We start from the raw sequence: 24,416 nt of genomic DNA, 5'->3' as shown, positions 1-24,416 counted from the left end.
TACCCACCCCTCCCACCACCCCTGCTCCCCTGCTGCAGAGGCCCACGAGCTTCCCCGCCACTGACAGTCCCTGAGAGCATCCTAAGCAGCGAGTCTAGACTGTGTGAGGGGATGTTACCATGGAAACATTTACGTCCTCTCCGTCTTTGGTGTGCTTCCTAACGGCATTCAGCATGTTTGCCTCCTGTGTTCTTGCTGGTGGAAGAAGAAAACCACTTTCCCTTTGCAATGTTTACTTTAAAAAGGAAAAAAAAACCAAACCAACAAACCAAAGAGATTACTGAAGCCCATATATTGAGCTTCGATCCTGATGAAGGAGGAGGGTGAATGGAGGAGTATTAGTTTTCCACCTCCTGGTGATGCTTTTTGGCTGGAGGTGGCTCTCTGCACTGCTGGATTTATCAGGGCACTTCATTGCTTACCCAGACAGACCCTTGGCCTCTCTCCTGCAGTGAGCTCTGGAAAAGCAGCTCCTTTCTCCTGCAGCTGGCCCCTTGTTTCTGTGTCAGGATGGATCTTACTTGTCCCAGGAGTTCCCTTTGCTGCCCAGAGCAGGAAAATAATGTCCACAGTCATAAAGCTGGATGTTATAAAGTTAACGTGACAGCAGGATTTCACTCACCATGCACACAAACTGGTGTTCCCTCAGAAGCCACCTTTTTGTGCTAAATTTTCTTCAGAGCTGCTCAGTCTCTGAGCCACAAATCTATTATGTAATATTGGAAAGAAATTATTTTTTTAGACACTTTTGAGTTAACAAAGAGTAGCTAGTAGTCCTGTGCTTAGAAAATATTTGTAATTTTTTCTGTACAAAAATTCCCAAGAAATGTTATTTGTGCTTAAAAAAGTGTCTTCTACCTTGGTTAAAAAATCTAGCCACAGTGGAGATATCTCTGACATAATATCTGCAGAAGAAGAAAGATAATTTATAAAGAAATTTGGATTGTAGGTAGGTCATGAAATGATTTAACAACAGCTATTCTGCAATCCTGCAGCAAACAGGGAAAAATATGCTTTTCTCTAAATGGCTGGCTCCTGGTTACTTGATTTCACTTTTTGGATTGGAGACTGTTACAGAAAATCTTTCTGGAGCTCATAAAACAGACAAATTTCCACCTCAGTTCACACACAAAAGGGAAAGCAGGCAGCTAGGAAACAAGCAGATCTGGGTTAAGTTCCTCATTGCATGCTTCATTTCTGCTTACGTGATTCTTGCGCACATGTTTCCAGAGTCCTTTCAGAGAAATCTATAATTATCTTTTCATGATGAAGGATTGGGTGTATATATATATTGGGTGCATTTCTGTTTGTTTAGCTGCTATTATGGTCATACAATCACCCTTTTCACTTAAAGGAGGGGAAGGCAGGCACAGCAGTGGATGTGAGAGCTCTCCCTTAGCCAGTGAGGACATGGAAGTGCTGTCCACCCATCCAATCACTCACTCAGCTTCTTTAAAAGCTGCTGCGTGCTCTCAATTTTCCTTTGAAGCAAGACCTGCCTCCTCTGTAGCGTATCTATCAGAACAGTTATCTCAGACTGCTCAACCGCTATGGTGGTGTTTTTTGGCATTGGAGGACATTTTTCTCTGCCTTCTCTATTTTAATGAGTCATCTCAAATTCTGTGCAAAGGAAGAAAGTAAACCAAAACCAACCAACCAAAATAAAATACCAACAAACCAACATGTAGGGAAAACTGTCCTTTTTAATTCAGCAGCCACTGTTCATGTTACAGATGTGGAACAACACACTCTGCTTTGTAGCAACGGTGCTAAGACCATACTGCTAAAAGTAGAAATTGGGTCACGCTCCATCCTTGCAAATCATCAGCCAAGTTGTTGGAGACATTCTAGGCAGTTAGATCTGAGCAAATACAGTGAAGGCTATGGCTTTACACAAATACTGCTGAGGCCTTAACTGGAAAACAGAAGAGCCTTTTGCAGAAGTAGCTGAGGGGAAGCTGAGTTGCAGGACGATGATATTTGAACAAGCAAGGTTCCACCGCAGCTCTCAGAGCCGATGGTGCTGTGAGGCTGGCAAAGTGGAAATCGATCTTTAGAAGCTGGATAACTCTGACACAGTGAGGAATGACACAGGTATTGAAACACTCAGTTCACTGGAGCTGTCCGGTGCCTGTGTGACCCGACTGAAAGGGTAATGAAGGAACTGAAGCCAGTGGAAAGCTGTTGACCCCTGTGAGTTTCTTGCTGTGGGCTGTCTCTGTGGGGGCCAGCCAAGCTGGTGGAACTGTTCAGCAGGGACAGGGTGGGGGAAGAGGTCTGACTTCTTTCCTAGAAGCAAGGTGATTCGGACCAGATAAAACACAAAACCGCACTTTGAAAGCTATCCAAGGTGACACTGCCCTTTGTAGCCGCGAGGCTCTATAGGTGATCCATTAATGCTCACATCAGTCAAGTGATTTCTGCACAGAGAACAGAGAAGCAACTGCATCAGCATGAAACTGCGTGGCGGGAGAGGACATTCTCACTCCTCAGCTGTGGAATAACCAACTTCATTTTCAGCCTTTGCATGGGCTGATGCACTAGTTAGACTGATACTCTGCGCTGCCCGGCGACGCGGCTCTGCAGCCGGGCACATCAGACGCCTCTCAGCGTGGCTGCGGCGCCACGGCCGCTGTGAGGCCGGCAGGCTCCGGGCAGACTCCGTCCTGCACACACACCAACACAGCCTGAGAGCCCGTCATCTACGGGCTCCATGGGTGGGGCAGGCCAGGAGGGAAGGCAGCGCGTTATCTAAGGGAGCAGGAAGCCATGGCGGGCTGCCGCCGCCTCAGGAGCGCCATGCCAGCGCCTCAGCCTGAGCCACAGCCGCCAGCACCCGCCTGACCTCAGCGGGGCTTTGTGTGGGCAGCCAAAGGGGCCGTTGGACATCAAAGTGGGGAGCACACACTGCTCCGAAAGGGGCATGTCAGGGGAAACGCAGGGCTGCCGTGGCCGGGCACAATTTTCCCGCCCGGCTGCTCGTTCTCGACCCGCTGCCAGCATCATTCTTATTCCTTCCCCTCGCGATTGTCCGGCCGCCATTTCCCCCCGCCCCATACTCCTTCTCCCCCCTTCCCCTCCGCATTGGTCTCCTCCGGGCCCTGACCAATAACAGCTCACGGGGCACGTGAACGACTCGCCCGTAGCCAATGAGCGCCGCCCTTCCCACGTGGCGAGCTGCGTGACGTCTTCCGCGCGAGCTCCGCGTCTTTGTTGGCGGGTAAAATTTCCCCCCCAACGCTCCCGGGGGGGCGGAGGGAGTGTCCTCATTCGCTCCGGTCACGTGGCTCCGTCGCGCCCGAAGGGGGGGGTGTCAAGCGCGCATGTATACATCATATAGTCCCTCCACGACTGCCTCGCCGTGTAGCTGTGGTGTCCTGTGACAAGCCGTCTTGTCGGCGACCCCTGTGTTTAACTCGTACCAGAACGACAGGAGAGAAGCCCAGAAAGACAGGCCACAGGCCGCTAGGTGCTGGTGACAGGCAGGTGACACCAGGCGGAAGGATATCTCACGACCGCAGCTCGCTTGGTAATACGACTCATATATAAGAGCAGAGCACCGCCGCTGCCACCTCATTGTTTCCTGTCCCCGAGCGCAGAGGTTGTTGTGGTGGCCGTGTGCGCAGCACCTCCCGCGCGGCGCGGATACGAGCAACCCCCCCCTCCCCTGGCCGCCATGGCTCTTTAAGGCGGCAGGGCCAGCGGCGGCATCGGCCAGTGCAGCAGGCGCAGCAGCAGCGGCGGCGGCCTCAGCACATCCCCGGCATCTGCAACCATGGCGTGAGTATCATGAGGGACGGCTGCTCTCTCTTGTGTGTTGATAGGCGCCCTCTTACCCTCTTAAGTGGGCTTTTGGGGTGTGGTGTTAGTTGGTATCTTACGGGGAGTGGGGGGGGAGATCCTTAGGTATCCCAAAATAATACATAAATTACCTAGTTACCCCAAAATGGGTGCGAGCTGGGGAGATCTTCGTAGAGCTCAGTATCCCCGGGTGCGGCGAGGCTTAGAAATAGCAGGAAATGCCGTTTGGAAAGAATTTGCGAGGAACGTCTTGTTTCCTGTCATTCGAGAAACCTTGCTTTCGAAAAATCTAGAATTATTGAATATTTTCTTTCTGGGCTTTTTTTCTTTTTTATGGGAGTAAAGAAACATTCCCATGGAGGGTTTCTTTACTTTCGCGAGGGAAAGTTCTCTTTTACTTAGGGGAAAATGGGGCATTAGAGGTTTTAGGGTTTTGAGTATAAGAACCACGTGGTATAATCGCAGATAGACAAGCAGGGGTTGATATTCATCTGGCACCAGTACTAATACTAAGTACTGTATTAGTGTAGCGTTAAGCCAGCGCTGGCCATCAGGCGCCCAGCCTGTGCGGCGCTGGAGCCGCGGTGGAAACGTGGCAGGACACAAAATGGCGGCGGGACCGCGAAATGGCGGCGGGTGGGCGGGGCCGGCCCCTGAGGGAGGCGGGGGACGTGCAGTAGCAGCACAGAAATAAAGAAGTGAGATAATCCGTGAAGTTCCGCCATACTTCCTGAGGTGCTGTTGCTAGAAAAAGTTACGATGTTGGTCGGACCAAATACTGATGAGTGTAAGTTCTGTTCACAGGTTTTTCACGGCACCCCACAGCAGCATTGCTGTAGTCGACGACAAAACCTTCCAGTTGTCCACATCCTTCGACGTCAAAGCGTTAAAAGCTGACGAAAATGAGCTTCTTGAACAACGAGATGCTGTTGGGGGATTCAATATCCCCCTTCAGCCAGCCGTGTTCGGTGGCTGAGGAAAGTCTGGGACTCATAGATGACTACCTGGAGGTGGCCGAGCCCCTCGGTTCGCATGGGTTCTCCAGCGACAAGGCTAAGGCAGTCTCCTCCAATTGGCTTGCTGTGGACAGTTTAGGCAACACCATAGATAGCAGCCAGGGTAAGGTATTACTTATTTTCATAAAGGGCTTCAATTACATCCCACCACAACATTCCAGTTGAAAATAAATTGCTAGGTTTTCATAAATCTGAAGGCAATCTCACATGTGTTTAGCTGTGCTTGGAAAGAGCGTATGTTGTGCTGTTTACCCTACACACAATTGCTGCTTATGGTAAAGTGCCAGTTGTGTTGGCCTTGAAATAACACAGCAGCTGTCAATGGTAGTGTTTCTTGGCAGAGGTAACAGTAAGAAAGCATGGTTGTGTTTTGCAAATGTCCCTGAATTCTTGTGGCCTTTAAATAAGAGGGTTGGAATGTCACAAGAGCTGCTTACATTGTACTCTGCAGTTCTTAGGAGCTCAGTGAAAGAGTGCTTTTTTTTTTTTTTTTTTTTTTTTCTGATGGTTTACTCTTTGTGCTAATACACGAGAGAGGAAAAATGCTGAGATGATACAGTGATAGATTGTTTTCATAAGCTTTAGTTGTGATGGTTTACTGTGCCGTGGTTTACTAAAGTGGTAATTTACCTTGTGTGTTGTGCAGAGGATGCCTTCTCTGGCATGGAGTGGATGGTGGAGAAGATGGATCTGAAGGAATTTGATTTTGATGCCCTGTTAGGTATGGAACATCTGGAAGCCACCGTCTCACCAGACGAGCTGATGGCCACGTTGGAAGACTCGTGTGATCTATTTAATGCTACCATCCAGGAATTTCACAACAAAGAACTTCCACTGATAAATAACGTAACCACCCATCTCCCTGAATCCCCAGCTGGAGCAGATCCAATGGCTCCATTGGCTTCCCTTTGGTCTCTTCCCTTTTCCCCAGGGTCTCTGACTTCCACTCCAGACCACTCATTTAGTTTAGAACTAGGTAGTGAAGTGGATGTTCTGGAAGGAGAAAGAAAATGGGAGTGCCCCACTGTTGTGGTGGTGATCACCAAGTCCGAGAAAGAGGAGGAGAACCACTCTGATGATAGTGGAATATGCATGAGCCCAGACTCCTACCTGGGAACCCCCCAACACAGCCCCACCAATTCAGTTGGATCCCCCAATGGCAACCAGTTCCCTGCAGATGCCCCCTGTGGCTCTGTGCGGTCCAAACCATACGATCATCCTGCAGAGAAGGTAGTGTCAGCAAAGGTGAAAGGAGAAAAGAAGATAGATAAGAAACTAAAAAAGATGGAGCAGAATAAGACTGCTGCCACACGTTACCGGCAGAAGAAGAGGGCGGAACAGGAGGCACTGTCTGGGGAGTGTAGAGAGTTGGAGCAGAAGAACCAGGCCCTGAAGGAGAAAGCAGATTCCCTTAGTAAGGAAATTCAGTACTTAAAAGATCTGATAGAAGAGGTCCGCAAGGCCAAGGGCAAAAGAACTAGAGTTCCCGAGTAGGGTAGTCAGCAGTGTTGTGTGCATGTATATAAGCTTCCTGCTAAAGCTGTGTATTGCTGTCTAATAAATAATTTTGTAGTAAATGTGCAATGATGGCGTGTGATGAGTGGTACCTGTAAAACCTGCGTGACTTGAACCACACCTGGGTGCTGTTGTGTGTCTAGAGAGTGCTGTGTGTTGTGGGTGGTGGATGCAGCACAAGTGCAGAGCGTTTGGAACCTGGAGTGTGTGTAAAGAGTCTCAGTTGACCTGTCCCCCTCCATACTTTACATGTGTTCTAAAGTGAGAGGGGGTCACACTGAGGAGCCTCAGGGTTTTTAGCAAATCTGTAAGTCTGTTTGAAACAATTGAGATTGGAGAGACAAGGTCAGTAAAACCAAATGGTGGGAGGTGCTTACTTTCAGACTTTGATATTTCTCTGAAGGGAGGAAAAGGGTCCGGTCCAGGGTCTAAACACAGTTGTGAACACTGGTTTAAGAAAAAGCTTGCTAGTACATCCAGTGTTGGGTGCACTTGAGTTCCTCATCTGGGTGTCCCAAGTTCCCAAGCCATGAGCGGGAGCTGTTGCCTGGTCCTGTCCAACTGGTGTGAGCTGGGCCAATGGATGGGGTTACTGTAGTGCTCTTACTGATGGGTCACATTCCTGTACCGGTGTGAAAGTCCTCACTTCAGCCAGCCACTGACCTGTCAAATTTTAAAATGAAAGAAAAATTCACTTTATTCTAGGAAGGCTATAGCTTGAGTTGGTCATGAAACCAGCTCTAGTCCTGCCTCAGCTGTGCAGGGAAGGTACTGGTGTGCTGCAGTAGCACCTCTGTGTGGGTTAGGGTTGCTTTAGGATTTGGGATGTGCCATTTTTAACTACTTGTGTGCACTTTTTTTTTTTTGCCACTGATACCCCATTTAACAGTACTTAATCCCTTTGGCTTGTGGGCACACCCATACTTTTTGAGGAGTTGATTCCTTCCCCCTTGGTGCTGGTGTGGCTCCCTGAGCTGCTGGGTTCGGGTGCCTGGACATCCCAGCCTGGCTGGCACACATGCAGTGGGGCTGCAGCCCATGCTGGATGGAAAAGGTCCTTAAGGGAACCTTGGACAATGGTTTCTCCAGCTGCAGCCTGCTGGGGGTCCTGCTCTCTGACGTTTGAGCTCCTTATGCCCTCAAGTTAGGGCTGCAGTCTTCATCCCTGCTCCTTGCCCAAGCCATTACCTGACGTGGGGTAGCAGCTGAGGGACCTGCTGTGTGAAGGCTGCTCCAGCCCATGGATGGTGTGGGTGGCTGCTGGCATCAGGAGCTGACTGCTGCCATGGGGGGCTGAGAGAGCCCTCAGTGGCACCTGTCTGTGCCTACAGCTGTGCCTGCATGGCTGGGTGCTATTTAAATTGCAGCAAGAAGGCTCCCCCTCAGGAGTTAGGGCTTGTGCCACGCTGAGGGGGGGTTGGATAAGTAACACCCTCCCCTTGGTATCATGAGACAATTTGAGCAGTCTCCAGCCTCCTGGGTAAGGGCACTGTTGACCATGCACTGTGTGAACGGGATGTACTGGATGCAAACTGGAGACTGCAAGCTCCTTGTCCTGGGACAAGGAACTCTTGTGGTTTCAGAGGTAGACCAATGCAATAGGTTTCCTTTGAATCAGCTACATCTGCCAGGTTGGGGATGGGGATAATTAGAGGCAGAAAACCCCCAAGGTTTTGGTCAAATTTGCACCTGAGATGACATTTCAGTTGAGCCACAGAAAACATAGTAACTGCTATGAGTCTATGAGCTGGTGGCTTCCCTGTGCCAGGGAAAACCCTCCTCATACTGATCCCCCTTTCCCACCACAGGGCAACCATCCTTAGAGCCATAGCAGCTTCTGCTGGCAGCAGCCAGGGCTGAGGGAGCACCTCCTGTGCTCTGCTGCCCTTACTCAGTTCTCCTGAAGCCTGGAAAAATTGTCAGCACATTTTTCCCCTCCCCACCCCATGGCAGGGCTGTCTGTGAGCTACTTGTGGCTAAAACAAATTTTTCTTCACGTTCATGCTCTGCAGGCAGATGAGGCAGTGTCTGAGCTGGCCAGTACATGATTCTGGTTTCTACAGCCCTGCAGAGGGCGCATGCAGGTCCAATTTACCAAATTACACTCACACCAGGGAAGGAAGATCAGAGCTGGAGCAGGCAAGAAGGAATGCATGATGCATCCATGCTGCTTCGCTCTCTGCAGCCGTGCTTTATAGAACTCTTGTGCAGGAGAGTCAGAAAGCTGCCCTTAAAGAGCAGTCAGCGCTGTCAGTGCTTGCCGAGGCTCTGAGCTTGTGGCTTTGCAGAGGCAGCCCATATGGCAATCTCATGCAACGCCTGCTGAAATGACGCTGTGTTCCATACTTAGTAACTTAGTTAAGATTTCACAGGGGCTGGAGATCAGGGCTGACTCTTCCTCTGCATTTTTTTATCTAGACTTTTCCTCCAGGCTTCTGTTGGGCACAGCAAGCATCACGCCACTTGGCTCTGCAGCCCAGCAGCTTGTCCAGCCTGCAGCAGGAGCCAAGGAACACCCAGGACACCGTCACAAACTCCAGCCCACAAGGGTAAAAAGTCTGATAGCCTCCTGCCTAATAACTGATTTTATATTTTTCAAACTGCAAAACTGCAGGAGCCTCTCATTTTTCTCACAGCCTCACAGAAAAAATGTGCTTCAACTGGTTCTTTGCAGCTTGCATAGACCATGATACCATGTCCAGAATTAGATTGTAGTGCATGAAATGCAGGCTTTACCTATCCCCAGAAGAGCCTAGTTCTTCTACATCCTTGGAAACAGCAGAATTCTCCCAATCTGAGTTACATAAAAGCTGTTTGAATCTGAAGCTGGCACGGCTGATGGGATTTCTGTCTCAGTTATTTTTCCTCTGAATTAAGGGCAGCAAAGTAGACTTCACACGCAGTGTACGTGACCCTCAGTCTCCAATCCCTCAGCCAATTTTGTGCTTCATGGTAAACAGGAGTCCAATATTCCCCCACAAAACCAAGCAACCTCTTACAGTTCACTGCTCACAAAGCCCTGCCTCACAAGCTTGTTTCTGCTGTTATCACAATATTTATAACTACCTTCCTCTTCACCCTGCCTTTAGAGAGACCCAAATGCCCTTCTCTTTCAAAAGGAAAAGGGGAAACCATCACTGCTGACAACTTCTTCACAGACCTTTGTGGAGAACCAGATGCACCTTTGCAGCACGCTTACAAAAATAAATCCAGAGCTGCAGTGTTGGGGAATGAAGAAAGAATGATGATAAAATCTTTCAAATAGCTTTTGCCCTGGCAGAAAGCCTAGAAATAGCTGCAAGGACAGGCTGTCCTTTGGGAGATGAAGGCTCTTCCAGTGCTCCCAGGCTGGACTATAGAAAGAAAATGTGGCTTATTCTGATGCAAACAGTTTCACACAGTGGTAGTCCATTCATAGCCTTTTTTGGGGGGTGGGAAATATATACATTTTTGGCCAGAAGAATACCAGTTTTCTTTACCTTCCCATAGACTTAGGCTTTCAGAAAAAAACCCAAACTAAAACAACAAAAAAACCCAAAAAACCCCGAACAGGATCTGAATTGTCTTTCCTATAGGCATTATTTTCATCTTATGCGTACTGATTTTTTCTCAATATGGTCCAAGTAGCTTCTGGGACTATCCTTCTTTCCTCTGTCCTGCTGTTTTCACAGCCTTGCCATGCCGTGCTGCACATAAACTCTTGTTACATTTCATTTCCACTGCAAAGGCCATCTTGGGGTCTTACTGTGAACATCCCTTGCTGGGCCAGAAGTGCTCACCTTTGCTGACTTTCCCATTGAAATCCTTCAGGCCCTGTGAATTAACAGAGGAATTCAGTCCCCTGACCTAGACAATGCTACTTTGGCTGCTCAGATATCCCAGGTATGCTGCCTTTGCATTATTTTCAGTGCACTCATGCAGTGTCATAAGTGAATGAAGTCACCAAATGAAGGAAGCTGGCTGTACCCACAAGCTGCAGTTTCCCTGTTACAGAGGTGCATGCTCTCCAAGTGATGGCCAGCTGCCTCTCATTTCTCCTTCAGCTGCTCTCTTCCTCTCTTTTGCACGCACACACCCTTTTAAGGAATGGCAGAAGTGAGTTCCAGGCGCAGCAGATGTGTCAGCTTAATTTATATAGGGCAGAGAATCTCCTAGTCCTGAAACTCCTCTGCATCTCCATTGCAGTCTGCGGGCAGGTGGAGAAAGAGCCCTGGTCTTTGCCTCCCATTAAAGGAGATAAATCATCTTGCTGGCATGCAAACGGTGCAGCTCGGGACAGGCCAGTTTGGCTACGTTACTGCTTAGCCTTGCCAACAGCTTATTCCTTCAGAAAAAGGTGTGTGTAACCCTGTAGACAGCTGCAGAGCAACCTTCATGCTTTCTGTGTCCCCTGCCCCCACCAGATAGCGGCTGGCTCTGTTAATCCTGTTTAATGTAACTGCAGATAGACATGCAAACCTTTAATCCCTCTCCAACCTACCAACCCTGCAGCCTGCCTTGGCTGGAGTTCCACATTTTGAGCTGTAAGCAGACAGTAGGCAGTCTGCCTTCTTTCACACTCCTTGTTTCGACCTGAGTGGATGTCTCAAAATGAGGAACTTCCTTTCATTTTAACTTCCTGAGGTGGTCGGGAGTCTGTAGGTGCTGTAGGTGCTGATGCTGTGTTGATCATCAGTAAGACTGAAATGTAAGGCAGTCATGGAAAAACCCTCAGAGGGTAAAATTAGCTAAGGTTTTTAGGACCCTCCCCTATCCCTTGATTTTCCCCTACAGCTTTTTCAATGTTTTCAGTCTCTTTTGCCTGTGCAAGTTCATTGGCAGACAGGTTTGTTACTGCTATATCATTTCAGAGGCAAGAAGTAGATGTCCTGAACTAACATGTTTTCTTGGTTTACTTTTGCAGCCTTCCCCTCTCTGGCACACACATAATTCTGGTAGTAACTGTTGCTTTCTGAGGTAAGTGGAGACTTGCTGAGAGAGCAGAGGCTGAATGTACTTAGATTAATTTGTACCCACTGGAAAAAATTTCCTTTTTTTTGCTTTCTGTTCACATAACAAGGGAGCAGTAGGCCATTAAGAGGCTTGATGAATCTTATTCAGACTAAGTGAGCTCATGGCTGAGCATCTGGGAACTATCCTAAACAGTTTCCCTGGAAAGGTTCTACCACATTAATAACACTCCAGAGCTTTTACTTGCATTCATATTAAAGCTGCCCCTACTGCTGCCCATTCTGACTCCCTGCTGCGTGTGGGTGGAGATGCCCTGTAAGATGGCAGCTCACAATTCCCTAGCTCAGCTACCTCTATTTTCTGCTGCAGGATGCTCAGCTGGTGTCGCAGAGCTGGGAAGGGAGCCAGCAGCCTGATGAGCTCAGCGAGCACGCGGCGTTGGCCTGGCAGCAGTGGGACACGTCCCTGCGCTGCTGCTTGCAGATGCGCGGGAAAGAAATGCTGTCCAGCAGGTCCAAAGGTTGTTGTGGCCTGCAGCCTGTCAGCTTCCAGCGTGGGAAACAGGTTGGAGGCCAACTAGGAAAAGCAGCTACAGCAGTTGCTGTTTCCCTAACTCCTTCTTGTCTCTTCCATTGGGCAGAGAAGTCTGGCTGCAAAGAAGAGAGATCACAGAATCATAGAATGGTTTGGGTTGGAAGGGACCTTAGAGATCATCCCATTCCAATCCCCCTGCCAGGGACACCTTCCTCTAGAGCAGGTTGCTCGAAGCCCCATCCTGCCTTGCCTCAAACACCTACAGGGATGGGGCAGGTTTCTCCAAGGTAGCCATCTCCTGGTGTCCCAGCACAGCTGGGATCCTCTGGGCATGGCTAGACAGACTGCTGGGAGTATGAGAAGGTACCCGGCTTTAGCTTAACACCAGGCATGTGCAACAGGCTGGTACCTGTTCTTCCTTCTTTGAAGACATTCTCCTCACAGGGTACCACCTGTCCTCATCTCCCCAGTATTCAGATGGCATTGCTCTTCTTTCCTAGGAGCTCATGCCCTGCCAGAGAGGGGAAAAGTCAAGGTTGCAACATGTTAGATCATTGCCATTGCAAGATGGCATCTCTAGAACCACCATTCACTTCTGCTTCTTTTTCCTTCTTCCCACAAAACAAAGTTTAATTTATTTAAGGATACTGTTGACTCTACAGTTAAGTTTAGCTTCAAATGGCAAAATTCAGTCTGTCAGGTAGCTTTACCCTCCTTAACATAGTGCCTGAAGAAGTATGTTGATTACTTGTGTTGGCCCCAATAGTCTTTCCAGACAGTAATGAAGCTGCCACCCAGTTCTGAAACTCCACTGATCTGGGTGTTATTATCCTCGTGGAGAACTGCTCTGGGCCCCACTTTAAAGCTCCTCATTAACTTTGAAAGAAGAGCTTTCCTGTTGCTTACATTTGCAAACAAACAGGCTGGGCTTTGTACAAAGAGAGTGAACCACATTAGCCTCCTGCCCTTTTCTGGAGCAAGGAAGGATGTTTTTGCTTCCCTCAGCCTGTGGGAGAAGGGCCCAGGAGCTGAACAACCACAGAAACAAGGGTGTGTAGGAGGAATGGGTAGAGGAGGAGCAGGAGAGAACTTGAAGGACTTCTGTAGGGTCATAGGAAATGCCAAATACTGAAGATGAAGGCTTAAAACAAAATAACACCCCAGAAATCTCTTTCAGTCCAGTTGTGGCACAGCCAGCCTTTTCACACAGTTAATTATTCTCATGACAGCTCCACACAGAGCTGCTTGTGTTAGGCCAGCTCACATGCACTGCAGCAGGCACATAGTGTAGAAGTTTTAGGGAGACATGTGCTGAATACACATTTTGCTAAACTTTTTTCTTCAAACAATAGTGCTTCCATTCTTTTAAGAAGCTTTTTTTTTTTTTTTTACTTTTTGGAAGCAAAAACCAACTGAAAAAAGGGAATTGTTCTTTGAACAATTTCTATATTCTTTGCCTGCAGATGGTTGAACCTGATCCTATTACAAGAAATCCCCTCCCACATGCTATTACCAATTTCCAGCACACACACTTCTGTATATTCACTGCTTATTTCCCCTCTCTGGATCTCATGTGTCCAAGTGACCTTCCCTCTTATGCAGACAAGAGGAAAAGAACTCAGCAGAGGAGGCACAGACTCAAGAGGACAGCACCAGGAACTATAATCAGAGGGCAGGGAAAGGATAAGTGAATTCCTGCCTGTGCTGGCATCGAGCATCTGCTGCTCAGGTCAGACAGGCCCCTTGTAATCAACTCCTGAGCTTAACCAAAGCTTGGCATTAGTCCTTCTCCTTACCTGTTTTTTTTTTCCCAAGGGAACACATTACCCATCTTCTTAGGTAAGGGGCAGGAGAAGGCAGTGGCGGAGCTTGCCAGAGGCACATTTAGAGTGGTTTAACGAGGAAGTTTTTGGAACAACACTCCCATCTGCTGGGCCTTCTGTTTGTTACAGCTGGGAATTTAGTGGTAGTCTGAGGGAAAACTTCCCTTCAACCCAGCACCACAAGCTCAGGCTCAGATTTTACTTTGATGCCAACACCTAACATCTGGGTCAAAAGCCCTCCTGGCTACAGGACCTGGCAACACTCAGCAGTGGCGCCCTGCTGGCATGGCTAAATTTCGGTGGGACACTCTGCTATAAACATTCAAAGGACAACTTTCTCCATGTGAGAGCTGTTCCTTGGAGAGAGGGAAGATTGTGAGTAGCCAGAATGGAGGAGTCATCTCCATTCCAACCTGCACTCTTTGAAGACCTAAGCATGTCAGAGAGATGATTTAATATATGTGTTAACATTAATTGGAGAGGCCATTCACACAACTGAGTCATCCTAAAGAGGAATGCTTGGATCACAGCAGTGACATGGCTCACCTTCATCAACTGTCATAATAATCACTACTACAAAAGCAAAGAGAGACAGTGTCTGCAACAATTATTTAATCAAATGACATACAAAAAGTTTTTGCAATGACTGACAGACCTGACAGGGGTTGTAATAAGAACCCAAACTGCAGTTACTCAAGTTTAACAGTCTTTCAAAGCATCCTTCCCTTCTTAATCCCAGCACAAAACATTTCTCCATTCAGATACAGTATTTTCAATGCTCCCTGTCAAATAACACTGGTAGCAGGAGTCTTATATCCTGGGGAAGGGGAAAAAGGATTTTATTTGGCTTGGTCCACCCTTCTATATCAAGAATGCAAGACACGCTGGCTGCAGGAAGATAATTATAAGGAAAACACACCTCAGAGCCAAGAGCACCTCTGTGGCTTTAGCAGGCTAGTGACAAGCTCTGCCCAGATACAGAGCTGCTCTGCAAGTCTGACACAGAGGCACTTGCTGGCAGGGGCACATGCCCCATGTGCCATCTCAAACATGCCAAGGAAATGCCCAGGCCTACAAGCCAGACCAGAGAAGCTGCAGAAAGACTGGAGCTGCAAGAATCCCTGTCACAATGCTTATGGGACACCAAAGTATTCCCTCTCAAATTTACGGAAATCTTCCTCAGTAAACACTGTGCCTTCGGGCTTCTTCTTTTCTGTCTTCTCTGGAGGCTGATCTTTGGACTTCCTGCCTCTGTTCTGAGCAAGAACCTTCAGACGATACAGAAATGGAAAAAACAACAGTCACTGTTATCCAGATCAAACCACAGTGATTTTCAAGCTCTCTCCTGCAGCATCCCTGCTGTTGTACAAGAGCCCTGCTCTTTTCCAGCGTGCCTCCCAAGAAATGTGAGAGGCAAACCACTGATGTTAACCCAAGCAGGTCACTGGGACAACAGCAGATACCACCTTGTTACTTGGAGTCAAATATGAAAACTATTTTCTAGTAATTGTCACAGAGGTAAGAACATTGATTTAAATTCAGAATTTTCTGAAACCATGACCTTCTTTATTATCCCCTCTCTCCATGACACAAACCAAAAAACCAATTCCCTCAGCATTTTGTAATACACTATCACCTCCTGTCACAATCTCCAGCCTGAGAAAGACTGGCCTAAACCACTTTGTTTGTTTATATAAGTTAACAGCCTGTATCTCATAAAAACAGCCCAAGATTCTTCACTCTCAGCTATTCTTCCCTTCAAATCCTGGCATGAGACTACCTTTTGGGGAAGACCATTCAATAAATTCTCAAGTTATGAGGAACACCATTTAAGAGGCTGAGTAATTCCTACTACATGAGCCAGCAGCACATCTGGCTCCTAGTTAATAAGCCTCAGGCTACAGAGAAGGACAATTTCATCACCAGTAAGAAGGTCTGAAACAGCGCATCTGTGCCAGCAGAAACTATAAAATATCTTTGGTAATTAATAAAAGCCAACAGCTGTCAGGATATTTTGAGGAACCTGATGTAGCAGGTGGCATTCCTGCCCATGGCAGGTTGGAACTGGATGATCTTTCAAGGTCCCTTCCCACCCAAACCATTCTATGATTCTAAGATTTTCACTAGTATGAGAGAACATCATAGGGGGCAACGTATCAACAACAGTTTAAAGCTTAGTAAGCTATTTTGCCAGTGCACATAGAAATTCCTCAAGGCCATGTGTAGACAGAAACTTATCTTGACTCTCTTGTGCAAGGTATAGATCTGGAAGATGCAGGGATCATTCCCATTCACCTGTGTTCCTCAGTGTAAACAGAACCGCCCCCCTCCCAAAAGAAATTACATTCTTACTTGTTCTGTGACGGCTTTGTCTGCAACAAGTCGTCCCTTTAACATGTACCGCAGGTTTTCTCTCAAGTGATTCACAGGCTTCTTCTTATGGTACTCCTCTGGGGCAAAGCAGAAAGGGACAAAACGCATCAGCTGCTCATCCAGACAGCTCACAAGGAGAGACACAGGAGGATCAGCAAGGCCCCGGGAAACAAACACCGCTACAGCTCAGGGATAGCCCCCACAAATGAGGCTGCGTGTAAGTGAGCGACACCAAGAGGGCGTGCGGGAGGATGAGGCGGGACGGGACGGATACAGCGACCGGCAGCCTGGCTCCGGGACACCACAAGGGTCCCCGGTGCGAGGGCTGTGGAGGGCCCGGGACTCACCTATCGCCGACTTCACGACCCTGCCCTTGACCGTGGCCCTGTTCCTGCCGGCCTCCGGTGCTCTCTTCCTCCGCCTCGCCGCGCCCGTCGTCCTGGGGCCGTCCCGGCCTTGCTGGAGTCCCGGCGGCGCCTTCGCCCGGCCTGCAACGGGAAGAGGGACGGAGTCACCGCAGGGGTACCGGGGAGCTCCCCCTGCCCGCCGGCAGCGCCCGGCCCCGCGGGCTCACCCGGCGGCTCCAGCAGCTCCAGGCCGCGGCGCAGCAGCGATGCCGACATGGCCACGCTCCCGCCCGGCCCCACAGCGCCGCCCGCGGCCCGGCGGGCACCGCGCCCGCCTGAGGGCGGCGAGGCGGGGCCTGCGCAGGGGACGGGCTCCTGCCGCCGCCGCCCGGCCGAGGGACACAGAGCAGGGGCCACGGCGTAAAACAGGAGCTTTCACCTCAAAACGAGGCGGAACTTATCCGCGTTTAAGGCGGCGGAGCGCTGGAACCAGGCTGCCCAGAGAAGTCGTGGAGTCTCCGTCACTGGAGACGTTCAAAATCATCTGGACGTGTTCCTGTGTCATCTGCTCTGGGTGATCCTGACCTGGCAGGGACTGGGGCTAGATTATGTGAATATCAAGATTACCTTAAGTCAGGATGTTCTTTGGTGCAAGATCTTTGAGTACTTTAAGTGCTAATCAGCAAGGAAAAAGACTTAATTGGAACGGGCAGCAGTCAGCATCCCTTAGTCAAGGACATCTAGGAACTAACAAACTTTAAGGAGGTAGTAAGTAAAGATCTGTGTCAATAGAACAGATAGCAGTTAGTATTCCTTACTCAACAATATCCCGGACCTAACAACCTTTAAGGATGTAGTAAATCAAGATGTCAATGTAAGTCTATGTGTACATTGCTGATCTGGAAAAAGAGTCAAGTTGTATGTATGTTCTCTGTAATACTAAAAGTCATGCCTAAAGGTCAAAAAGACTCCTGCCTGGGTGAAGGCCTTTCCTCTGAGCCTGTACAGAAATTAACTGGGGTTATGTGATTCCTCCGACTGACTCATCACAAGACAGGGGCTGTAATTGGGAAGTTATAGACCCTGAACTTCTACATATATATGATGGTGTGGAAAAGTCCAGTGGGCATGTTTGGTTTGGGGAATGTCACCAAGCACCTGGGCTCACACAACACTGAAATAAATAATCAAGTCTCTCCTAAGTGCGTAATTTCGGGCTTGTTACACACCAGGTAATGAGTCTGATTTTGTGGACAGCACAAGGGGTTCTGCCATCACAGGGGTTGTCACAGGCCAGGAGGAAAGGGGATGGTGTCATGTTTTGTCTCAGCAAGGCCCCAAAAATCCCAATTTAACTGTGCTATGCTCATCAGGCAGTGAGGTTGACTCTGCCATAAATTGCATCTATTATTCAGGGTTACTTTAGTCTATTTGTTTAAAGCTTTCTTCTCCAGTTTTCACCCCTCTAGAGATTTCATGCTAATATCTGCTAAATTTAGCTATCATTTGAATAAAGCTTATTCAATTATAGCCAGTGCTGCCAGTAAGAAGCTGACACTGGAGGAGGAAAGAGGTTTATTCTCCCTCAGACATGTCCTGCAGGGAGAAAGGGATACAAATGGCTCTCATTGTTTCTCATAGTAATGATCTGTAACAGGGACCAATAACAGTTAAAGCTCTCTGTATTAAAAGACAGTCATTCTCTGGAAATTGTTCTCCTGCCTCTGCAGATGTCACCTCAGTGCCTGTCTTTTATTTTTCCTTCTCTTCTGAATCCCTCCCTGGATGGATACCAGCGTACTGTGTCAGTTTCCGCTAATGCTGCTAATACATTTTTCTGGACAGGACTTATGTGGTGCCTATTCCTGTCTTCAGAGCTGGGGAACATTAACCATTTACTGCTTGTTCAGCATGTCACTTCTCACTCTTAGTTTTCCCTTTAATGAGCTATTTTTAAAAATTTATTTGAAGGGACAGTTGCTGGATATGTAACGCAAAGCGCTTCTCCATTTTTTTTGTTTTCTCTTAGTAGCTGGTGGAAAATGGAACCTGCTCAGCTCTTACTCCCTGCCAGATTTGTCCTTCCACTTGTGTGAAAGCTTACAAAGTTACAAAGAGGGTATTGTAGCTTTGTGAAGAAGCTGAACAAGCCATGAGTTGATAGCCTATTGCTAAAAGAGAGGAAAGCAATAAAGAATATTATAGTCAGCAGAAAAGTGGTTACTGCTTATATACTCATATTATCTTCATCTTGGTCAGAGAGGGATAAATGATAGCTGCCAATGCCATGGGGAAGGTATTTTTAAAAATACTTCATCAGTCAAACACTCCTTTAGCCCCTAAAATACAAATTTACTAGTTCTGTGTAAGCTGTTCATGGTTTCATATTGCACAGTATATTCAAGTCAGCTTATTCTTCTGATTAAAAACTATATTTGTATCATTTATTACCAACATCTAATACATTGTTACATATGCTTTATGTCAGAACTGTGCAACCTCATAAATGTTTTATGCAGTCATCTGATGCAAAACCAGCTTTATTACCAGCACTACAAAATATGTTTAACAAATTATCCTATTCATGGAACACATATCCCCTTTTCTACCTCAAAAGTAAACCATTACCATCTAATTTCCATTTCTGTTGTGCCAATTAACAATGATCTCAGTTATGTAGGTGTCTCAGAAAATCTGACTTCATTCTTATTAAATACCTGCAGTAGCAAGGACCTCATAATACAGGCAACTCCTCCTTTGACCAGCAAGGCCGGTGCTGTGATTTTAGTCAGCAATTACCTGGAAAATAAAATTTAATGAGCACACAGCGGGGTCACTTTGCTGAAGAGGGAAGGTAAGGCACTTTCTTTAACTGCATTCACAGTCTCCTGCCTCAGAGTCTGGCCAGGTTCTTGAAACTGGTTAGTTCACCAAGAAGTTAAATGGATGCACACTTTGTGGTTTGATGTATTCCCCAGGTTTGGACCTGTTGCCAAGGATCACCGTCTGAAGTAGGCTGTGGAGTTTTTAACACTTTGTGAAATCACGTAGCTATTATTAATACATTACATTTCTTCATCTCCTTTTAACAGAATCTGACAGCTTTTCTCAGGGCATGATTGTTGCTGTTTCTCCTGACTGCGTTCCTGTGGTAGCTGTGCTTGTTCTTACCAGAGATGGTGATTACAGCATCTGTCCTGTTTCTGCTGGGTGGCTCTGGTACAACCCACACCTGCTACACTCCTGCAGACAGAGGTGCAGAGTCTTCCTTTGCTCTTTGACCTTTATAGAGAATTATGCATCTTTTCCCTGCACTGGTAAACAACAAAAATTTGTTGGCTTATATTAGGAATGTAAAATCATCTCTTAATACGAACTAGATTTTGCCTGTGTAGTATATGTTACTTCTCCTATAGCTGTAGAATGTAGGCATTTGGATCACATAGCATCTTCTCCATGCTTTAAACTGTAAAATACCCTATGCTGACCTTAGATTAAGTCAGCTACCTGTTTCTGATAAACTGCTTTAGGCTGAGCACAGCACATGAAGTGCTGTATTTCTCTTTACAGGAGCTTCCGTGGCTTTATCCGTCTCTCAGTGGTGATATGCTCCTTGTGCCATCATGATAGATACATTTACCCATGCCTTTCTTTTACTCAGTCACTATTGAAAGCAGCTGAGCAGACCCTACAAATAGCTTTTTCCAGACTAGTATGTACTATTAAAAACTTAATGTTATGAGACTTCTTCTATGACAGTAAAAAAAAAAAATAAAAAAATCAGTATTTCATTATAATGTTTTAAGGCCTCTATTCAAATTAAAATTTCATCCAAGATGAATAAAATTAAAATTTCATTGCTTTGCAATCCCTCAAAAATCAGTTCAGTTAGCTCTTTGAAGCACTTTGGGGACAGAATGAATGCCAAATGGTCTAAATTTAAATGTATAACATCCAAATAAATCACTATCTTAGAGCCTGAATAATCTGAGTTAGGATGGCAAAAACCATAGGTGCTGCATTTCAGACTGAGAATGCCTTTCTTTCTGAGATTTAAGATGTCTTCGAAAGCTTCTGACGCTAATGTTCATGTTTTATAGCTTTCTTTAAATCTCATGCCTCAGTGGGTAGCTGGCTTTTCAAGTACTAAATAACCCAGCCTACAGATCAGTTGGAGTCTTAAGTAACTTCCATATGTGAATATTATGAGTTTGCTTTCTGCTTGCTTTCTTGTGGCATTGAAAAATGGTAATTTTTCCTGCTTGGATATGTGGAGAAAGTTCCTGGTTCATCTTGGAACAACTATTATTTCTCTATTATTCTGGGCTTTGGAAGACATCTGATTTAGCTTGTTCCACCTTATTATTCTGTATTACACGCTAACAAAGACATACCTGATATTCATGTCTAATCACACTGCTGTCTGTGGCAGTTCATAATAGCTGTCTATTTGCTCTTACTTTATGTTCCAGCTTCTGGGTTCAGGGGGTTATGTAGGAGTCTTGGTCTGAAGGAATGTTGTGAAGGATGTGAGAAAAGAGAAGATAAGGGCAGCATTGGAAGTAAAATATAACAGTCACAAGCTGTTTAGGGCTTTTTAAAAAAGACAGTTTTTTGATTTTGGGAAATGGGATCCTGATGTCTGAACACTTGGTACAGTCCACATTGACACATATATCTGTATTGTCTCTTCCAAATGAATCAGACTGATTTTCAAGCTGATTTATAGCAGATTTTCACCTCAGCATGTTTCTTCACATGTGGATTAGAGAATGTGCTTTGCTTGAAGCAGCTGTCCAGTTTTACCACTTCCCATACTCTGTATTTTCTCTTGAACAGCAATACCCAACGCTGCTGTCATTAATATTTAGCTCTGTTTGCCATCCTGAAGCAGTTTGTGCTGTGGTCACCGTTACTACAAAGAGCCATGGATCACTGCCTGCCCTGTACCTCAAGTGCATAGGAACCTTTGTCCTTTAACAGTGTGACATGCCTTTGAAAAACAATTCAACTTTCCAGCCTACTGAATTTGAACAAGGGCTGGGCAATGCTTTGATTCATACACTTGCATGGATAAGTGTGTAGTTATTTTAGACTGACAGAAGGTATTTTATTCTGTTTTTTTTGGTTTTTTTTTTTGGTTTTGTTTTGTTTTGTTTTTTTTTTTTTAATGCAGTGCAGACATCTACCTATTCCATTCACTTTTCAGTGACCTATTCCAGTTCACCAAGAATCTGGCTCTGCCTTGCACAGGTTCAGTGGATAATGTTAGAGCAGCTTAAGATTAAATCAACTTCCCACTGTACAAGATGCTGTAGCAAGAAACGGACTCTGTCCCTGAACAAGACATGCTATACAGAGGAGATAAAGAAACACAAAGATTAAGCAACTCAACATCCTTGTCCTCCACCTGTTGGGTATTTTTTTGCTCCAAATGGGAAGAGAACAAGCTTCAATAGCTCTGCTGGTACTGTAAGAGTGCACTTTGTAGATAGAGGAAATATTTTGAAGTACGTAAAATGTTGTATTTGGGAAAAAAAACAAACACCCAAACAAGCCCTTCTGCAGGGCTTAGAATACCAGAGGAGAACACTTCGCTAGCTATAATTTGCATATAATACGGAGTTGATGTCACAAGGTTTTTGTGGCCAGAAAAATGGGTTTTGGCATCCAGACTCACATAAATGCCTAACAGTCCAGTGGCCTCATACTTTGTGTTTTTCCCTGAATGGAAAATTCTCTTCAGAAGAGCATCTGCTGGTCTTGCACACCTCCTAGAGTGGAACAGGCAAAAAGTTCTGCAGCTGGAAGGGAATGATTTCTCTCTGTTTCCCACTGCTAGCCTTAAATATCAAAAGGACGAAGGAGTAGAAGGATCCCAGGTCTCAGAGCGGCTGACTTTTCCCTGTTCCTTCTGTGGACCGTGGTTTCTGGGTCTTCCTCCTACCTTTCCCACCAACTTCATTCCTGCAGCATTGGCTCTGGGATAAAGTGGCAGACCTCACTGCCACTTTTCCTCAGTTTGAAAGACCAAAACCGATCCTGCTGTAGTTATTTTTTTTTTTCCCTAAGAATCTAGGAGAAAATGATAAAGATCCTTTGGAGCAGGGATGGGCCTGAGTGAACGAAATATAGGGGAGCTGTGGACCAGGAAATGCTAAATGCTGGAGAACAGGTGTAACAGATGGCAGACACAGGAAGGGGCAAAGGCAGGGGCTTGGAGACAGTACAAATTTGCCTTGTAGATTTTCAGGCTGAATGAAAAACATTGTAGAAAGGTGAGTAAATTGTGGACAACACTTAACTGCCACATGTACACATTGGGAACTACTGAAAACTTGAGAGATTTTGCTTATTGGGGATCTGACTTGTTAATTTTTGTGGTTCTGTGTCACTGGCATTGCTGGATCAGGAGTTTAGAGCTGTTTCATGGAAGTCTTTACAGACTCTTCCAGGGCATCTTGCCTTGTTTGGAACTTGCAGTTAGTGTGGGTTTGGTGAGACTTACATCAGCATCTGAGCCTCCAAGTTTACCAGAACCTTTGTTTTCCTTTTAATTTAGCTTCAAGCCTGGACTTGAAGTGAACTGTTACCTTCTGACTTTTTTTTTTTTTTTCTTGCCTCTGGACTTCAGCCTATAATTTTTTTTCCTTTTGTTCTTCTAGAATTGATCTTTCCTTTTTAAATTGCAGACTGACCTCCCTGGTTGACACTTGGACTTCTTTTGTTTCACTTTTGGCTTTCCATTTACTCTTTATTCCTTCCTTACATTGTTTGTTTCCTGCTTTGTGGCTTTCTTTTGTGTTTTAGTTAGAAATATAGGTCTTCCATGCCAGAATCAGAGAAATTCACCCCAAAAAAGTTCCCCACTGAATACAGAGAAAATGGACAGAAACTGAAATGAGGATTTTGGGGCAAGGTTCAGTGTATAACATTGTTTAACTAGAGGGATTTATAAAAAGGCAGTGGTGGTTCTCTGTTCTGGAAATACTGTGGCCTTTGATGAAGTAAAGTCTTGTTTCTTCCAAGAGGACGTATTTCATCCCGGTTACAGTAGAATTAATGATTTCTCATGTAAAGAGTTTGGAAATACACAGAGAAGAGATTGCATTAGAGCTGAGAGCTTGTGTCCCTATGCTGCGTAGATGTGAAATTGGGGAATGTCAGTGGCTGCTGAACATGGCTGCTTTCAAAGCAGTGACAATGAGGTGGAAGGCTCTGTGTTGTGTTCCCAGCATCTCCACTCCTTAAAATTGTTTACAAGCCCCAGAGCTGGCTCAGAATGCAGCAAAGTTTAGCTAGTTATGCTTGTCATCAATTATTAAGGGTTTGGAGACAGACGGGAGGTGGGCTGGGGCCATCACGGGTTTTGCTGCCTTAGGCAGGCCTTGTTAGAGGATGTCTGTGCTGCTTGGTGCAGAGCAGAGCCGGGGAGCTGGGGCAGCATTGCCTGCTGCTGCTGCAGCTCCTGCCTGCTCTGTCTGCTGGCACAGCCCGATCTTCCCATGGCTGCAGCTGTGTCATGCATGTCCCTGCTTCAGTTGCTAAAGGTGGGACAGGTCCCCTCCTGTCCCCCACTCCCTTCAGATTTGAAGGACTGGATGTTTATTGCTGCAATACACAGTGTTTTCCTAGTTTTTGGGATTTTTTTTTTTTTTTCTTCAGAATTCCTCAGAACTACACAGAATAACTTGTGAAGCTTCTTAGATCAAGGGAAGATACTCTGTCCAGTGTCTGGCATGCTGCATTCGTCAGTGTAGTGCCAGTCCTCTCTCTCTGCACTCAGCTTTTGTAATTTTTCCTCTCTTTTTTCCCCTTTCCTTCCTTTGCTCTCTCTCTACTAGCTGTATTTTGTCTTTCCTTGTTTTACTCCCTGCTTCCTTGACTGCTGTCTCTTTACTGCTTTTGCTTCTCCAATTTCTGAGGCTGTGGGAGGGTGACAGTTCAACCTGATTTTTTACTATTTATTCTTGACTCCCAGCAGTTGAGTCTCTCTAAATTATGTTTGCCTCTCCTCTCCTCTCCTCTCCTCTCCTCTCCTCTCCTCTCCTCTCCTC

At 46.4% G+C, this 24,416-nt stretch overlaps 2 protein-coding genes and 1 long non-coding RNA gene across 4 annotated transcripts; 1 reads left to right on the top strand and 2 right to left on the bottom strand.

Annotated features, from left to right (window-relative positions):
• Window positions 1-1,683: 1,683 nt before the first annotated feature.
• Window positions 1,684-3,252, bottom strand: LOC117244466. Its single transcript, XR_004497636.1, has 2 exons — window positions 3,107-3,252; window positions 1,684-2,420 (listed from the first exon to the last, which is right to left on the bottom strand). It is a non-coding gene; the product is annotated as an uncharacterized LOC117244466 (long non-coding RNA).
• A 108-nt stretch (window positions 3,253-3,360) lies between these two features.
• ATF4 (activating transcription factor 4) lies at window positions 3,361-6,401 on the top strand. The gene is made up of 3 exons (XM_015628848.3): window positions 3,361-3,780; window positions 4,606-4,920; window positions 5,464-6,401. Exons 2-3 carry the CDS (start codon window positions 4,704-4,706, stop codon window positions 6,309-6,311), a joined length of 1,065 nt encoding a protein of 354 aa, XP_015484334.1. The 5' UTR covers window positions 3,361-3,780; window positions 4,606-4,703; the 3' UTR covers window positions 6,312-6,401.
• Window positions 6,402-6,695: 294 nt separating this feature from the next.
• On the bottom strand, window positions 6,696-16,689 carry RPS19BP1 (ribosomal protein S19 binding protein 1). Of its 2 annotated transcripts, XM_033514703.1 has the most exons (5): window positions 16,587-16,689; window positions 16,360-16,500; window positions 15,992-16,089; window positions 11,634-11,932; window positions 6,696-6,995 (listed from the first exon to the last, which is right to left on the bottom strand). In XM_033514703.1, the coding sequence occupies exons 1-4, from the start codon at window positions 16,633-16,635 to the stop codon at window positions 11,657-11,659; spliced, it is 564 nt and encodes a 187-aa protein (XP_033370594.1). In that variant the 5' UTR covers window positions 16,636-16,689; the 3' UTR covers window positions 6,696-6,995; window positions 11,634-11,656. The 2 variants fall into 2 exon arrangements, with proteins under 2 accessions (XP_033370594.1, XP_015484335.1); XM_015628849.3 differs by lacking the exons at window positions 6,696-6,995; window positions 11,634-11,932 and adding an exon at window positions 14,230-14,907 and having other exon boundaries at window positions 16,587-16,679.
• Window positions 16,690-24,416: the final 7,727 nt, after the last annotated feature.

Source organism: Parus major, chromosome 1A (assembly GCF_001522545.3).
Source record: "Parus major isolate Abel chromosome 1A, Parus_major1.1, whole genome shotgun sequence".
NCBI classification, from domain to species: domain Eukaryota; kingdom Metazoa; phylum Chordata; class Aves; order Passeriformes; family Paridae; genus Parus; species Parus major.
Note: the sequence above shows the minus strand (reverse complement) of the source record. Positions and strands in the feature narration are given on the sequence as shown.

What these genes read in the sequence shown, in the direction of transcription:
- ATF4 (XM_015628848.3), top strand. Translation starts at nt 4,704, where the DNA reads ATGAGCTTCTTGAACAACGAGATGCTGTTGGGGGATTCAATATCCCCC. An exon ending in CACCATAGATAGCAGCCAGG is followed by an intron (nt 4,921 to 5,463) that starts GTAAGGTATTAC and finishes TGTGTTGTGCAG; the next exon opens with AGGATGCCTTCTCTGGCATG.
- RPS19BP1 (XM_033514703.1), bottom strand. Translation starts at nt 16,635, where the DNA reads ATGTCGGCATCGCTGCTGCGCCGCGGCCTGGAGCTGCTGGAGCCGCCG. An exon ending in GGTCGTGAAGTCGGCGATAG is followed by an intron (nt 16,090 to 16,359) that starts GTGAGTCCCGGG and finishes GCTTTGCCCCAG; the next exon opens with AGGAGTACCATAAGAAGAAG. An exon ending in ACAAAGCCGTCACAGAACAA is followed by an intron (nt 11,933 to 15,991) that starts GTAAGAATGTAA and finishes TCTTCTTTGCAG; the next exon opens with CCAGACTTCTCTGCCCAATG.